Source organism: Colossoma macropomum, unplaced genomic scaffold, assembly GCF_904425465.1.
Source record: "Colossoma macropomum unplaced genomic scaffold, Colossoma_macropomum, whole genome shotgun sequence".
NCBI lineage: Eukaryota > Metazoa > Chordata > Actinopteri > Characiformes > Serrasalmidae > Colossoma > Colossoma macropomum.
The window spans coordinates 26,644,258-26,660,965 of NW_023494784.1; the positions used below are offsets into that span (position 1 = coordinate 26,644,258).

The 16,708-nt window shown below is 38.3% G+C and overlaps 1 protein-coding gene across 1 annotated transcript in view; it reads left to right on the plus strand.

The window, feature by feature from the left end:
* kalrna (kalirin RhoGEF kinase a) overlaps positions 1-16,708 on the plus strand; it is a 212,163-nt gene that overhangs the window by 115,490 nt on the left and 79,965 nt on the right. Inside the window, exons 10-11 of the mRNA XM_036566096.1 lie at positions 2,298-2,420; positions 7,435-7,626. Coding sequence (XP_036421989.1) covers positions 2,298-2,420; positions 7,435-7,626 — 315 coding nt within the window. The remainder of the gene's footprint in view (positions 1-2,297; positions 2,421-7,434; positions 7,627-16,708) is intronic.

Genomic DNA, 16,708 nt, shown 5'->3' on the forward strand with positions numbered 1-16,708 from the left:
TTAGGGCATATCCAGCCATAATCAGGCGGCTGTTACTCATGAATGTTTCTAGGAATTAGGACTTTTACTCACTGAACCACACTGCCAACAATGTCGATGTTTGTCGGGAAGTGTCGGATGGAAATCCACAAAAAAAGATTTCCAAGCCAAATGAACTGCAACCAGGACTCAAACGAGATGAACATTATAACAAGTGACAACCATCACAAACAGTTTTCCGCCAACTGCATGTTTAAATTTGTTTCTTGGTTTTTTGTTTGCTAATGTTTGTTGAGCTTGAGTGGAGGTTTAGAGCATTAGTCATGAAGACTCTCGGAGTGGAAAGGTAGTTTTTGATTCCCCTTTTCTGAAATGCATGTGGACGGGGGCAAGCTGATCCAAGATGAGAGCTCCTGCCCTAGGATTCTGTTTAAACACAGAGCCTGAACTGGTGCAGGGAAGTGAATGAAGCTGTATCATTAAACAGCGGGCACCCAGTGGAGTTATATTTAGTGTTGTGGTTCCTGTTCGTGCGAGTGTGTGACCTCTTTTTAGAACACGCTGTGGATGCTGTAATCAGCCACGCACAGAAGTCATCACAGCCCCTGCTGACGTGGGTTATAAACTTGTGTCACTCAAGCATGCAAACAAAAGAACAGGGACTCTCTCATGTCCAGCACTCGGTAGACTGACAGAAACTGTCAGTAAAGGACAGATGCATAAATGAGATGTGTATGTTCTGATGAGTTACAGCAAATAATGTAGGTATACACCCCCCCACACTCATACACACATACATTTACATAGTACTGTACAAAATTCAAAGTGCTGTGAACTGATGAAGTAAGAATGGAACTCTTTGGCCACAATCACTAAAGGTATGTTTGGGGAAAAAAATGAGCAGCATTTGAGACAAGAAACCGAAGCTAAAAAAGATAGAGATCCAAGACAAGAAATTCTGCAGCTTTTGAAATGGCCCTCACAGTCCTTTGTCCTCAACATAGTTATAAATCTTAAACATGCTGTGCATGGAAGATGACCCAAGAACGTTGCGGAACTAGAAGCTTTCTGCAGGGAAGAGTGGGTGAAAATTCCTTGAACAAGAATACATTGAATCCTATCTGCCTACAAAAAGCAGTTGTATCTGCCAAAGAGGGTGTTACTAAGTACAGACTTAGCAGGATCTCAGAACTTTTGCACAAGACACAGTTACTATTTTCCCTTTTTAAGTGAATTAATCATAAAGTTATGGGCTCTAACATTTGCAGAATTTTTTTTTTTTAATTATTTGCTGCAGAGGTTGTTTTCTTCGTATCACTTCAAAAATACACAAAATGTGTCATTTGCCCAAACTTTTGCATACAACTGTGCCCACAGAGTGAGTCAGTGATTCAGCTGGTTCCACATGAATAAAATATGCTGCGTCAACACAATTGCTTTCTTTCGGTTCTATTCTTTTAGCAATAATTGTGTTGATATAATTGTGTTGATGTGACACATTTGACTCATGTAATGTCAAAGCACTGTTTTTTCAATGTATGTATACACTGCATATAAACTTGTATATAAAACTGTTAGAATAGTAAACAAACTCCAGGGAATGCAGATTCCTTCAGCTAAACTGCAGTTGTTTATCTGAGCCTATACACTCCACAGCCCACCCAGATGAGCTCATCCCTATGGAGTCTCATCTTTTCATCATGCAATACTGTGTTCATATTTCACACACACACACACACACACACACACACACACACACACACACACACACACACACTCTTAAACTAAACTCCACCGTGGAGTGGGTGAGGAGTCTCGGGTCTGTGAACTCTCTTCACCCTTGCTATTTCTTCTATTTATAAACATTGTTCCTCTGCAGCGTTTTACTCTATGAGAGGTGAGTGACAGGGCACATTAATAGAGTTGCAGTTATGATGGTGTAGTCATGCTGTGGTTTATGTTAGCCCACACTGTGTACAGTGTTAGTAAAATCAAAGCACTGGTCCTGTAACACTGCCCTCTAATGCAGCCCCTGATGAAGTGGCTTCTGTGTGTAGTTTGACAGAGAGACAATAGTGATGGATCATTCCCCCTGTGCCAGAGAGAGGGGGCAATTACCGTCTCTGAGCAGTAGATTGTGTGGGTACTTACTTGGTGTAGTCTTTTTCCCCAAACTGGCTGGCCTTCTGAGCATGAATTTGATACAATATATGAGAAAGCATAGTGCATATTATTTTATAATTAAAAGGTTTTTCTGCATTTGTCATCTAACACAATAGAGCATTTGAAAGATCTGTTTTTGTATTTTGTCTGCAAAGGTGATAGACTGGATAGAGAACCATGGTGAGGCTTTCCTGAGCAAACACACAGGAGTGGGCAAATCTCTGCACAGAGCAAGGGCCCTGCAGAAACGCCATGATGACTTTGAAGAGGTAGCCCAGGTAAGAACACAACATGCCTTCATTTAATTGATTAAAAAGAATGATTCTGTGAAAAATCAAAAAAAGAAAAATAAGCCAAAGCTTTTTGTAAACGCATCCCTAAAACTTCTCTCAACCTGCTCAAACCGCTTCCAGGACTTCATTAAGGTTATGCAGACTTCACTTTGATTTGGGACAAATCGACTTACAGTGAACTATAAAAATGAATGAAACTTCACTGTCTAAGGCAGACACTTAAGACAATAAGTGTTGCGCTGAATTCCGGGTCTTCTATGTGCACACGGTTGGCACATGGTTGCTATAGATCACATTAGCAATTTCTGTGGTTTTATGTATAAATAGAATAAATCTGGAATTTTCAAACTGAAGATTTATAAAGAGAAACAGCAGAAATCATGAATGTAATCTAGCATCCATATCAATGCATGCTGGACATGCACGTGTTGGCACAACAGCTGAATGTAGTCGTACTGTGCCTTAAACCTCACGGACGAGGCTTTAATGAAGACCTGGATATGGTTTGAGTGGGTTGAGAGAAAAGATTTGAGTGACTGTTGAACTTCTAATGTTTGTTAGCAGATTTTTTGCCTAACCTTTCCCTGAAACCAAACCAGCACTCTATACATACATCTTGTAGCAGTTGAAAAAAAAGAAGAAAAAGAAAAAACATTGTGTGGTGAGAGTGGTGAGAAAGTTCAGCAGTTACTTAAAAGTAAGTTTACATGAGCAGCATGTTCTTTGCATCTGCTACAGTCCCCAACTGGTGCCCTAACAATTAATCCACAAGAGTCAAACCCACTGCCTGTTTTACAGTAATGACTAATGACGTCTTACAGCATAGAGTACTGAGTCTGCTCCAGTCAGTCTTGTTGAGTGAGGTATAGTGAAATATGTAACACTGTGTAACAGTTATATAATGGTGTAGAAATCAATCATATCATGTATATTAATGTTAATAAGAATCAGTAAACAACTGGGCACCAATCTTTATTCACATTGTGTAGCTTAGAGCCATGATTTTCAGTTACAGTGCTGCACTGTAAGAACAAACTTATTTTCCTGGGAACTTCATTTTGATTATTTTAGTTTCCTTAGGATTTGAAGCTTTAGCTGTGTGAAATTAACACTGTATGACAAGCCAATAAACTATTCCTAAGTGGGGTCCTTATGAAAACAACAGTATTTTATATGAACATTTCTTCCAAAACTGCTCAAATCTTAAACACATTACACTAGATGAGCAGAGACATTTCTATAAGAGTGTTAGAAAAAAGATTTTTTACATATATATTGTGTACACAGAAAATTTTAGAGGTCTATTTTCCACATAAAGCCTTACTAAGCAAGATTTAGCCAAATTTAATCATGTTTCTTTCCAAAGAGCTGTGTTTCTATTGTTTCCCATCACATAATTACTTGTGTTCCTATCAGATGCAGTCCACAGCTGGCTGACTTTAACTGCTCTTTAACTGGTTCAGCTATTACTTAGTGTGACTATGAATGCAGCTCACACAACGCCCAAGTTTTATCACCTATAATAGGTACTTGCAAGAGGTTACAGTGTGACAGAATTGAGGGTGAAAGTGTGAAAAGCTTTCTTTTTTTTCCAACTCAAATACTTGGGTAAAAATGACTCATTTTATATTGGATTTTATAGCTTTTGGCAGACACGTCCTGGTCTACAGCCTGTCGCGGTTGGCCTCGGTAAGACAGAGGCCAATCACATAAGTCTAGCAACTGAGACAAGTTGGAAAGGATCCACATTTATCTACAGTATAATCCAAGTCGTCTTCCTCCCTCTAGCTGAACAATGCTGCAGTAAAAGCAAATCAACCATTTATACTGATGTAGTCCCATTGAAAATTACTCTGCTGATATGATAGGGATGGTTATAGTATATTAAATACATTCATCTTATTACACATTGTACTAAAATGACATTTGACCTTTTTGTTTTATATGCATAGTGTGTTTTATGTTATGCCATTTCACAGCAGACTTTCTCTAAAAGGGCTATACAGCTGCTTATTTCCTTCAGAGCTGAAACCAGCTGCTTCTACCAGCATTCATGTCCTTCATGGCCTAAATCAGGTGACGTTGCTAAATGTCCGTGTACACTGCGCTGCTCTGAGGAAAAGGACTGCCTTTCACTGCAAGGGGAAATCTAGTGGGATGCTTTGCCTACAGAACTGTCCTGCGCTGTCATGTTCCTGAACCGTAGTACACGTGAGCATAACTTTAGGGTCGATATGATTAATGTCAACACCATCGCTTAGGGCAGTGTTATAAAGCTTTAAAGCTGTGTAATCCTGGCATAATTCTGCAGCTTTTTTCATGATGTATTTGCATGATTTGGGTCATATGCTGTTTGCTGTTTCTCAGGAGGAAGAGCCTTTAAGGCTTTGTTGGAGAAATGTGAGCTACAAACTTTTTATGTTTAACAGAATAATAGCATAGTGATTAGAGTCATAAAAAAAAGAAAATGCAAATCTGAATAACAAATTATAAGTGCTGATTTAAATAGTGATTGCTAATTTTTGCACTTCTTAATGTGAATAAAACATTGTGTCATTAGAATTAATTGGCCAAAGATTCATTTTTTACATATTTCCCCCCCCAAAACAAAAACACACGTTTAATGAACTAATCCAGCTTTGTTCAATAAATCTACAGGTAAAGCCTTAAGGAATTAGATTTAATTGGGTTGTAAATAAATTCCATAAATCAGACTTTACCCCACTGTCAGTGTGCACTGACGATTAAACATTTCACAAAAGAAGATTAGAATCACAATACACTAAGCCATATCTCTCGTACAAATATAATCTACTAATGCCTCTGTGGATGAAAAATCCTATAAACAGGCAGAGAGGCACAAAAGCTCCAGCTTACTGTCTGGTCATTGGCCTGAGACACATGCAGGCTGACTTAAGTGAAGGGGATTTATTTTGGCTCAGCTATTGTTAATAACCACAGAGACGAAGGCAGTCTTTGTTTCTTTGGTTATCAGGCTCACAGCAGTGTGGGCAGACCTTCAGACACCAGCAAGAGCTTATGAGTGAATTCAATCAATTCAGCCAAAAGCTGGGTGGAAAAAAGCAGCGAAATACCTCAGTGCAGTGCAGAGATCAGAACTGCATTACTGTCGTAAAGAAAGGAAACCGAAATGGAAAAGAGAGCACCACTCAGAATGGATTCTGTCTAACTATACTTTATACATCAGTGTTTCTTTCATACGATATATCAGTGTTCATTATAAATTATCCTACAACTCTGTCTTACTGAAAGTCCAACATTATGTGTTTTACGGACATTTTGGTGGTTCCTGACTTTTGAATCACCCTGCTTATGCACTACTATGCAAACTACCCTAATTTCCAGTTAAAAATATTCTTAAGTACAAGTTTTTTGTTTTTTTTAGGAGATATTTCTGAGGAGATAAGACACAATTTGCATAATGAAGGGAACATTTGAAAAAAGCAAGCAAAAAGCTAAACAAAACTGGAGTTCCAATACATTATTAAAAGATATAAAGAAAATGGTAGAAGTGATTGTCTGTCCTTCCACTGAGAGAAGACAACTCAGTACTATGGGTCTGAAAGGATGTGTAGCTGTCAAAAAGCCCTTCCTGAGAAATGGAAACATACAAAAACGCAGCAATTGAACCTCTGAGATGTGGAATAATAATGGATGTGGAAAAATAAAAGCTGTAACAAAGGCAAAGAATGGAAGTACTAAATACTCAAAAAAGGTATATTTAGTTATGTTAAGGCTTCTGTGTGATTTTCTGTCAAATATGTGTTTTTTACTTTTTGTCTCTGTTGGTGAAAAATTAAAACTTGTAGTTAGCGGCCGTGTACTCTTCTATTAGCTTTGACCTGCTATGAAGCTTTTACAGCAGTAATAAAGATAGAATAATTCCTTATATTTGGCACCCACAAACTTCAGATTGAACTCAAATGTAATATGTAGAACTAGTCACAGGTAAGAAATCCGGAAAGCATCATCCACCTCAATAAAATGCGCCGTAATAAAGCAAATTATTCTATCGGATGTACTAAAGCAGCGCAACTGTCGTCCCAAAAGCCCACTGGCCTGCACAACCAGTTTGCTCTTTAACAACCCCTTACTGAGTTGAAGTGGGGATGTTAAAAAAAGGAAAGGGTTGAAATGTGCAGGACAGTGGGCCTCCAGAACCAGAGTTGGGAGACACTTTACTAAAAAAATAAAAGCTTTTTCACAGAACATTATGAAAACTTGACTTTTTAAAAGGTTAACAGACAATTTGTAGTTTAAGCAGATATAAGGTCTTTGCTTATTTTTAGAAATAAAAAAGGATTGAAACCTCTTGGATTAAGCATATAAAATGGCTTGAGTGCATACTGAAAGATTAAGCTGTGGCACTGTAGTAGATGGCCTGAGTGTACCCTTTGTGTCCTGTCCCAGCAGGTGAAAGTAACTTTAATTATCTTACATTAATTACCAGACCAGACATATGACCACATTAGCATACTGTGTTCAGGTGAGGGGCTGTGTGGATGAGGCTATTATGATGGGAATCTCCTGCTGAAAATCACCTACTCCGCCAGCTTATGGGTCAGTAGGTCTGTGCATTTGGCCAGCGCTGTACCACACGTGCACATGAGGCGATAATCCCTAGTAGCTACGGCTTCTCTGACAAGTGTTGTGCAGATCCGAGAGGGAGATAGAGAGGCGACATGCGAAGTGTGTGCCAAGTGGGGATTACCATGGGGAGATTTGCCCTACAGATGGCTCTCCCTCCTAGCTTTAACGTGTGAGGGAATTGTTTTTTAGGATAATCACAGGAGGTGATCATCATGTGATTTGGGGTGGGAGTGTAAGTGAATCAGACAAGCAGTGTGTCTCTAGCAGTGTGTCTTCGTTTACATCGAATCTAGCAGGCGCACAGCTGTTAAGGGGTCAGCTATATTTACATCTGAGGTACCTTTTAATGACCTGACATTTCTCTCTGTGTTGGTTTTCCCTGGATCAGAACACCTATACTAACGCAGACAAGCTGCTGGAGGCGGCCGAGCAGCTGGCCCAGACGGGCGAGTGTGACCCAGAGGAGATCTATAAGGCAGCGCGGCACCTGGAGGTCAGGATCCAGGACTTTGTGAGGAGAGTAGAGCAGCGGAAACTACTGCTGGACATGTCCGTGTCTTTCCACACTCACACTAAAGAGGTAAGGTTTCTTTAAAGGAATGTGCCATGTTTTAATACTAATCTCTATCTGCTGTATCTCTCATATACAGTCATGGACAATGTCCGTGGTAACAGAAAAACCTATTGACTCAAAATACTTAATAGACGCCTATTGGAAGGTGCTATGCGTAGAGATGCATTGAAATGATTGTCTATGGTAATGAACAGTGTACCGCAGTACTTCAGTGTGTATTCAAGATCACCTTTCAATAACTGCATTCTAATTTTAACTGAAAATACAAAACTGGGTGCAGCTATTTTGTGCCTATTTGTAGGCATTGCAACGGACTGAACAGGTATGCGAAAAGCAGAGAACGCTGGGTAATGTGGTCTAGAGGTTTGTAGACTTTCTGAGTACCACAGAGATAGACATACCAGTCATTCACTAGGGATCAGGTTAGATTACTGAGGTATGCAGAGACTCTTTGCAGTGTTTAACACTCACTCAGCAGTACCAGATGTGAGAATGCACGATGAGAGACGGTGTGTTTGTGTGTATTTGTGTGTACAGTGCCTGTGAAAATTTGGAGACACCTAGTTTTTCAATACACCAGTTTTTAATGCACATGAGCATGTTTTCTTTGTTGATTTGCAAATCAAACAATCAAACAGGGAAAAAATATTTTGAGAAAAAAAAAAAAACATGCAAATATTTGTAACAATGTTGCTTTGGGAATAATGCCGTAATGTCTAATTATAATGCAGTAATGCCCAATGCGCTCATCAGCAATCAAATCTTGTTTATACCACCTTTTGGGAATAAAGATCATTGTCATTGTAGACTTTCAACAATAGGTTGGAAAACAAAGTTGTCAAATTATTATTCAGGTAAAACCTGACTCTTCATATCAAAGAAGATACTTCAAGTGTTACAAAATATATGCAAGTATTAGTGACTAGTAGCGGTGTAACAACGCACATATTTTCAGTATGATTTATGATACTGAGTTCATGATTTCATTTGATTTTCAATATGTGTACAAAATGACTTGATTCTGCAGGTCTCTAATTATGTACTACACAGATTGGTATGGCTCAGAAAAATGCAATATTTATACAGGTGTAAATTAAGGTGTTAAGGTGTTATGCAGTGTTGTATTGAAGTCATTACACATTACACCACAAAAATCATATTTCAAAAGAAGGCCAGGTGTTCTGAATCATTTGACTGGCTGTGTACATTTGCATCTATATATGTTCACTGATAGAAGCAAGCCAACGAGTGCTAAGACGCATCATTTAAACTTACTGCTACTGTAATCTGGACTGATGAGCAAGTCATACATTCATTAACTCTGATCTTTCTATTTTTTCCACACTGATTCCAAAGCAGCCCTTACCATTACTCACACAGCCACAGCAAAGTAAATATTTCATAAAGCAGATTAGATATCATCCATCTCAGGCAGAGTGGGCACCATCCGTCTCACAGAGTCCTCTTGGAGTGAGTCGCCTTGCTGGACTGCGTCTGTGCTTTGGCTTCCTTAATGGAGATGTAGTTTGTTGTGTAGTTGTGCTGATGGATGAGATTCAGGGAGAGACTCTGGGAATGTGGTTTTATAAAGATTCTGCTGCTTGTCTGTGAGAGTTTAGAGCCACTAGTCTGGTCTCCCTGGAGGATATGTCATGCTAAAGTGGGGATTATATGTGTGGGGTGAACCACAGCTCTTACTGGGAGAATAACTGTTGAAATGAGTCCAAAGCTGAAACTAATTCCACTTATTACTGTTTATGGATGGGATGTGCTGTATTTGTTAGAGCTAGGTATTGCTACAGGCTCATTGAACCTATATTATCACAGCACTTGAGCCATGACATGATTTTGTTGTGATTTTGTGGGATGTTTTGAGCATTGTGATGTCTTGTGATCTTTGATTGCAAACAATGCCTGAAAAAGAAAACTTTCTCTGTTTTATGTAAGAAAGATTTAACATTGTTGATCTCACTTCAGTCTTATTTACTGAAACAAAGCAGAATTGTGAAGTAGTCCGTCTGTGTTTGCATATTTATGAGATTCTCTTATCCAGAGTGATTTATGGTGGTAGGGGAATGTAATGTTGGGAGTCTTGCCCAAAGAGACTTATTGACATAACAGTGGAGTTTCTGCCTGGACGAGGAATCAAACAGAAGACTTTGTGGCAGATTTACTAAAAAGAGCTACTAATTACTATCTGTCTGCTGACACTTTGCACCCATGAGGGTGGCCAATTTAGCAGGTTATCTACTAAGGACTTCCATGCAAAGGAGCACAGGAGCTCCTATAACTGCACTCCTATAAACTCCTATAACTGCATGTGCAATGAGGTAAGATCACAAAAGAGCAGTAAATGTGTTCATATGTAAAGAAATATGAGATCACATGTGAAAACGTGTTCACAACTGAAAAACTGTGTGATTACTTGTAAACATGTGTTGCACATTTCACATGAGGAATATATGTGACTTTTCTGTAAGGGAATATGCATATAATTTAGTATGTCATTTGGAGCTCTATATGGTACAGCAGAGTTGTGGAGTTGTTTTGCCATTTTACCTTTTGTAACAATGCAATATGTCCACATATGTGCTTCTCATTGCCAGTAATTAACTAGTAATTTTGTTAACTTTTATAATTAGAAAAAGGAATATGTATTATTTTCAATATTTACTTAATCTCATTTCTTTTATGATTTCCTTGTAAACTAAAGGAATGTAAACTAAAACAAGAAAGTGTAATATCATTGTTTGTATTTCCAAAAAAAAGAAAACATAAAATTTTAGTTGTTTTAATTTTTTTCAAATTGGGTCCCAGTATTTGTCATATTCATGGGAATAACCCATATTGTATAAATGTTTTTTCTGCCACTATTATTCAGTTGTATTGCTGTATTGCTCATAAATACCCTGCTAATTGTACACTATATTTACTTATTTATATACACACACACACACACACACACACACACACACACACATGTATATATATGTATGTATGTATATATATGGAATTTCTGAAAAGCTACTTACATGATTTGGTTTGGCTGGTTTTGCAAATAGTTTCTAGCCTTGCTGTCACATGGAGTGTGTGTGCCCTTGTATTTAGCTGTTTGTGGCACTCTAATGTGCCCAGAATGTCAGGAAAGCATGAAAAAGTGATGTGTAGAATATTTGCCTGGTCCTAAGAGTTTTTGTTTGCAGAAGTTAAAGAGCAAAAACTTTTCCTTTCTGATAGTAAGGTTCAGGTCGAGGTTGGCTTTGCATGTTGGACAAGTGTTTTTAGCTAGCAGTAATACCAAAGTCAATAGAAATATCACAAGAAGATAGGAATACAAACTTGCCTGTGTGTGCTTTTGTGATTGGTACTGGTCTTCAGCCTCCAGGGACAGGGCTATAAAAGCAGGGGTCGCTCAAAGGTAGACATCCAATCTGTGACCACATTCGCAGGGTCAGATGGAAACAGAAGGTCTGGCTGAGAGAAGGCTGTGAGGAAACAGAGAAACAGAGTCAGAAGCTCCACTCTTACTGACCGCTTCTCTGACAAGCTTTGGCAGGTTAGCATGAAGCAGTTCTGAAAACTTGGCCTGCTGAAGCAGAGCAGACCAATGCCAAGAAAAGGCCTGCGAGCAGCTCTGAGGTCTATAGCGGGTCTCTGAGGAGAGGGGTGAGTGCCAGCATCAGTGCAAGAGCTGCAGCCACTCTACCTGAATGCACTCCACTCACACTGGCTTACTGGAAGAGATCTCTGTCAGGAAAAGCTGTTATGGGCCCTGCTGGTCCAATAAGTCCTGATATGTACAGACTTAAGCCAAATCAAATACGTAACCGATGTCCCGGAACATCAACTTGGATCAATTTTGGAATGCTGCATGCTTGACTTGTTTTGACTTTTTAAATTTAATTGTCTTTTGGTGAAGTATGTCATTCCAAAACGTACATATGTACAGAGCATTATTATATATATCTACGTCTGTCTTTGAAATTCACTTGATCTGTTTTCCATCTTTGCAGCCTCCTACTTCTTCTGCTCCATGATATAGCTTTAGCTTTGTTGATTGATGTTAAATACACTTCATAAAGGAAGCACATAAAGTAGCAATTAACTTAAGAGAGAACCACTTTTGCTGCGTGTGCAGGAAGAAACTTGTTAGCATTTTGGAACGAAGTCAAGAGTGGAGAGACACGCCCCTGCAATGCGCAGTAGTCAATATGTGTGTGTGTGTGTGTGTGTGTGTGTGTGTGTGTGTGTGTGCGTATGTGTTTGTGTGTGTGTAGCAGGATAAAACACATAAAACACAAGATTGATCAGTTGAACCTCTGTGTACCACATGTGCTGTGAAGCTGCTGTTAAAAATGATGCATCTTTAAGAGATATACTATGGAAACCTAATCCTGCCAGGCACAGGAGGAAAAACATACACCTACAATTTTTCTTCTTCTCTGTTTCTGGCAGCAGTGCGTCAGAATTTTGACTCCATATCTCAAAGTAATGACTTATTATCTCAAAACATTGACTTAATTTCTTAAAATAATGACTTATGTTCTCAAATATTGACTTAATATCTCAGAATAACTGCCTATTCTCTCTAAAGATTTACTCATATAGACTTAGTAACTTCTAATAATGACCTCCTATGTTGAAAGAATGACTTGCTGTGTCAAAATAGTGACTTGGTATCTCATAATAATGACCCACTTCTTATCCCAGAATAATTACTTACTTTCCTTACATTTTATTATAGTATCTCAACATCTCAAGAAAAAAAGGCATTATTTTCACCTTTTCAGTAAATATTTTGAGAAAATGGTATTAATTTGAAAGAAAAAGTGTTATAGTTTGACATAGTTTGAAATTAAAATATTTTGAGATTAACAAATCAGTTTCCCAGTTTTGTGACTCGATAGAAATCAAATCAAATTGTGAGTGTCTTGTTGCACTCTTAGTTTACTCCAAAAGTATCTAGACACCCCTTCAAATTAGTGAATTCAGCTACTTTAAGATGCATCCATTGCTGACACAGGTTTTCAATTACACACACATCTTGTTTAATCTCCTTAGAAAATCACTGCCAATACAATATGATGCTCTGGAGCAGCTGCACATGAACCTAAGGTCACGTCAGCTAGAGAGATATAAAGCCCCCCCAGAGTCGAGCTGTGACGCAGTGGAACTGCATTCTCTATATTGATGGAGCACCATCTAATACCTTTGGGATGATTTAGAGAGCATTCGTGATCCAGAGCTAATTGTCTAAATGCAATCAATTCCTCACAGCAATGTTCCAACGTCTAGTGTAAAGCCTACAAAGAGGAGTAAAGGCTGTTACTGCAGCAAAGGGGACCGCAACAAACAAATGAATACCCTTGATTTCATACGAAACATTGGATGAGTAGTCGTTTACAAACTTTTGGACATATAATGCATGTGTGTGGGCATTGATGCATCGTAATACATTGATCTGGGAGCAGTTCAGCTGCATTGTTTTTGGAATGATACAATGAATTATAATCGATTGTAATACTGCTCACTTAAATAAAACACAAGACAAATTCTCTGGACATTTAAATGTAATAATCCCCCCCAAAAGTGCATTTAACAATTTCTTAAAGAATCATAATCGAATCAAATCAAATTATATCCTAATCAGAGATTTACACACCTGCCGTTTGTATGTATTTGTAAGTATGTATGTGAGAGCCTGTGTTCTCCTTCTGCACGTTTCTTCCCTGTGAGCTTCCCCTGTTGATTTCCTGGTCACAAAATCCCACATACGTTTATATATGCAGTTACACTGGATACATATATGCACACAGACAGAGTAAAAGCAGGGTAAAAACCTTTCAAACATGTCCATTGTCTCCTATTGCACTGCTGTGGTAATGAGCACATCATACTATTCATGCAAAATCTAACTGTACACCTGTTTCAATGCCAGATCCAATTAAGAAGATTACATAATCTAATAAGAGCAATTAAATACTGGCATCACACCTCAGATTCCAGGCAGAGGCAAGTGAGATTTTTTTTTTTTTTTTGCATAATCCCAGAAGACAATCCACACAGGGGTCTAACACTTTGACTGTGTGATTCATGTGTGTACAGATTGTTATTACTTCCATTCTGCTCTCAGGATATTAGATAAACGACAGTATTTCTGATATTTATTTCCACTAAGCTGCAATTTATCCTTGTTGAAATGAGCAAGATTGCATCTTGGGCATTTGCTCATAACTGAGGTTTGCAGTGTTGCTCTGGCAAATACGTCAGTCGGACTGAGAAATCTCCAAACGGCATTTCTTATTCCGAGGCTGCATAGATTGGCCACAAATAGGGTTACTATGGAAACGGCAGACATGCAGCCCCTAAGCATTATGAATGTGTTAACCCTTTACAGGAGGAGAGCTCACTGCTTCAGTGGAGAAGCACTCTAAGCAGTAGTGCAGTGTGCGTTGCTAAGTTACGATTTTTTGATTTTTTTTTTTTATTATGCTTTGTGCCCATTCTGCATCGTTCCATAATCTAACTCTGAGTGATATACTACAAAGTAAAATGTTTTCCCAGTCTTGTGTTCTATCCTATGTTGTTATTTATAGTATCCATAAATACTATTTATTATTGTTTTTAATTACTTCTTCTTTAATCACACTGCAAGTCTGAGCACCCCAGTCAAATTACGTGTTTTATTGATTTTCTACGTAAAAAATAAGTACACAGCTGAATTACATATTCTTTATTAAATTTGACCTATTGGGGGGAAAAAACAACAAAGTGTGGCCTGTGCAAAAGTTAGGGTGCATTTTGTATTTTATTAATTATTTATTAATGTTTTTTTTTTCTTTAACATGTTAAACTCTCCAAGTAAATAGAAATTACGCACTAAAATTTGCAGAAAAGTGCCATATTTAAGCTTGTTTCCTGTAGAGAACTCATTTTCACTTAGAAAATCAACAGTCAATAATTTGAGCTGGGGCATCCAAACTTTTGCTTGCAACTGTACACTGTATATTAAACATCATCTCTCTCCAGGCTTGCTTTCTGTCATGGTGCTGCCAGAAGCTTGTCAATGCTACAGGAGCCTATGCTACTGATGTTGTGACTGTTGGATGCTTACACACTAGTCAGATGCTGGAATCACTTGTTATATTAAAAATTGCGTTATGTTATTCAGTTTTAACTTGCACAGTGTGGAATGGAACACTATTGCTTGACACTATAAGGTATATTGAGATGCTATATTCAGTATTTCATACTGAACTGTTATTACATGATAAATGATGTACTGGAATTAGTTATTTATTGTAATTTCTTGATAAGTCATCTGCCTGATATCACCGCATTTCAAACATGCATTCAGCATTCTAGATGTTAATTTTAGTATAACTTCATTTTCAGTGTTTTACAGGTCTATCAGTCATTATGGAATGAACTATTGCTTTAACCATCATTGTGGACACATCTCTCATTTCTCACAGCTTTTCTAATTACTTGGAAATTGTGGAGCTGTAGAGAAGTGACATTATATTAGACTTATTTCATTCATTTATCTGGAACTCTTTTCAATGCTATAGAGATTAATAGAGATTAATGTATAGAGATTTGCTGTCAAATCAACATTTTCTTCAGGTTTTAAGTTTTTTACACAATGTGAAAACATCATCTGCCATTGTGAGCATTCCATGATTAACAGAACCAACAGAATAGAAGTGGTTCAGAATGATCTGGAATAAAATCTTATCACATCACTGTGCATTAAGGAGTATATACATGCCCAGTGTACATTTGTCACCCTCTTATAAGGTTACCATTTTGGAGATTTTGTTAAAGCAGCAAAGAGATACATGTTGCCAGCATTGTTGGTGCACACGCGGTGGGATTTGTGTTCTTCCATGCCGGTTCAACATGTAGATTATGGATCACGCAACAGTGATCATACTTCCAGCTTCATGCCAAAAACAAGTCTGCAGTGTTGATAATGATCAAAATAGCATAAATATTTTGGGCTCAGCCTCCCTAATCAACTTCAGCTTGTTCTTTTCCTAGTCTGTGTATTTGTCTGACAGAGATGCGTGGCCTTTTGAAAGCAGAAGAAGGTAATTTGTTGTCTCAGTGCACTGCGTGGTGGAGCCTAGGGCTGTGTATAGTGTTTCCAGCTTATTTACTCTCATTTTGATGTGTCAGTCAACTGCCAAGAAAACAGAGTCACTTAATCACTGGCAACTGCATGTTTTCTTTCTCTAGGCCAAAAGTGGGAGCTGTCATTGTGCAGAGCCATGAGATGTTTCATATGTTTTTGTAGCCATCTTTTTTCCCTCTGTTTGGAGGGAAAGAGTGAAGCTACATATCTTCATAGGCCTTTAAAATAGGTTCCATGTTTTCTCGCATAATTGCTGTGGCACTATTGAGAAAGAACATCTTAGAAATGGCAGCAGTCAGTATCCTACAGAGCTCCGGTACTTCACCTTCCCATCACACATTTACAAGCTTTTTTATTTCTGTGTCTGAATGAGACTGGAAGGATTTAGGTGGGAAAATTGATGTCCAGCAGCGCAGTAACCACCTAATAAACAAAATTTAACTCAACATGAGTTTTGGAAGTGGGATGGCATCAATTCAAATAACCCATGAAGCATCCCTTTCTCTCTCTCCTCTGCATACATATGCTCTATGCTCTTTTTTCCTCCCTCCCTCTGTTTCTCTCTCAAGTACGTGCTTGCTAATGTGCTGACAGAAGGATAATCTTTCTTTGCTTCTATGTTTGTGAGTCTTGTGATAGTGACTACAATAAAAGCTCATGTGTAATTCTCTTTAAGCCTTGCTGAAGTGGAATGTGCTAATTTCCTCTCTCCTCTCCAGGTGTTCCCGGGTGATTGTGTATTCAGTCCTCCCTGCTCTCTGAAATATTTAAACTCTGCTTAATCTTTCACTGTAAAATATTGAAGAGGGAAGCAGCTTGAGCAATGGGCAAAATGTGGGCAAATGGGCAGAAATTTTTTGGCTTGGTCTCTAATAATGGAAACACACAGAAACAACATGATTGTGAAATTGATTGTGTTCTGAAATAAAGCCAGTGTTTGGTCTTGGTTTG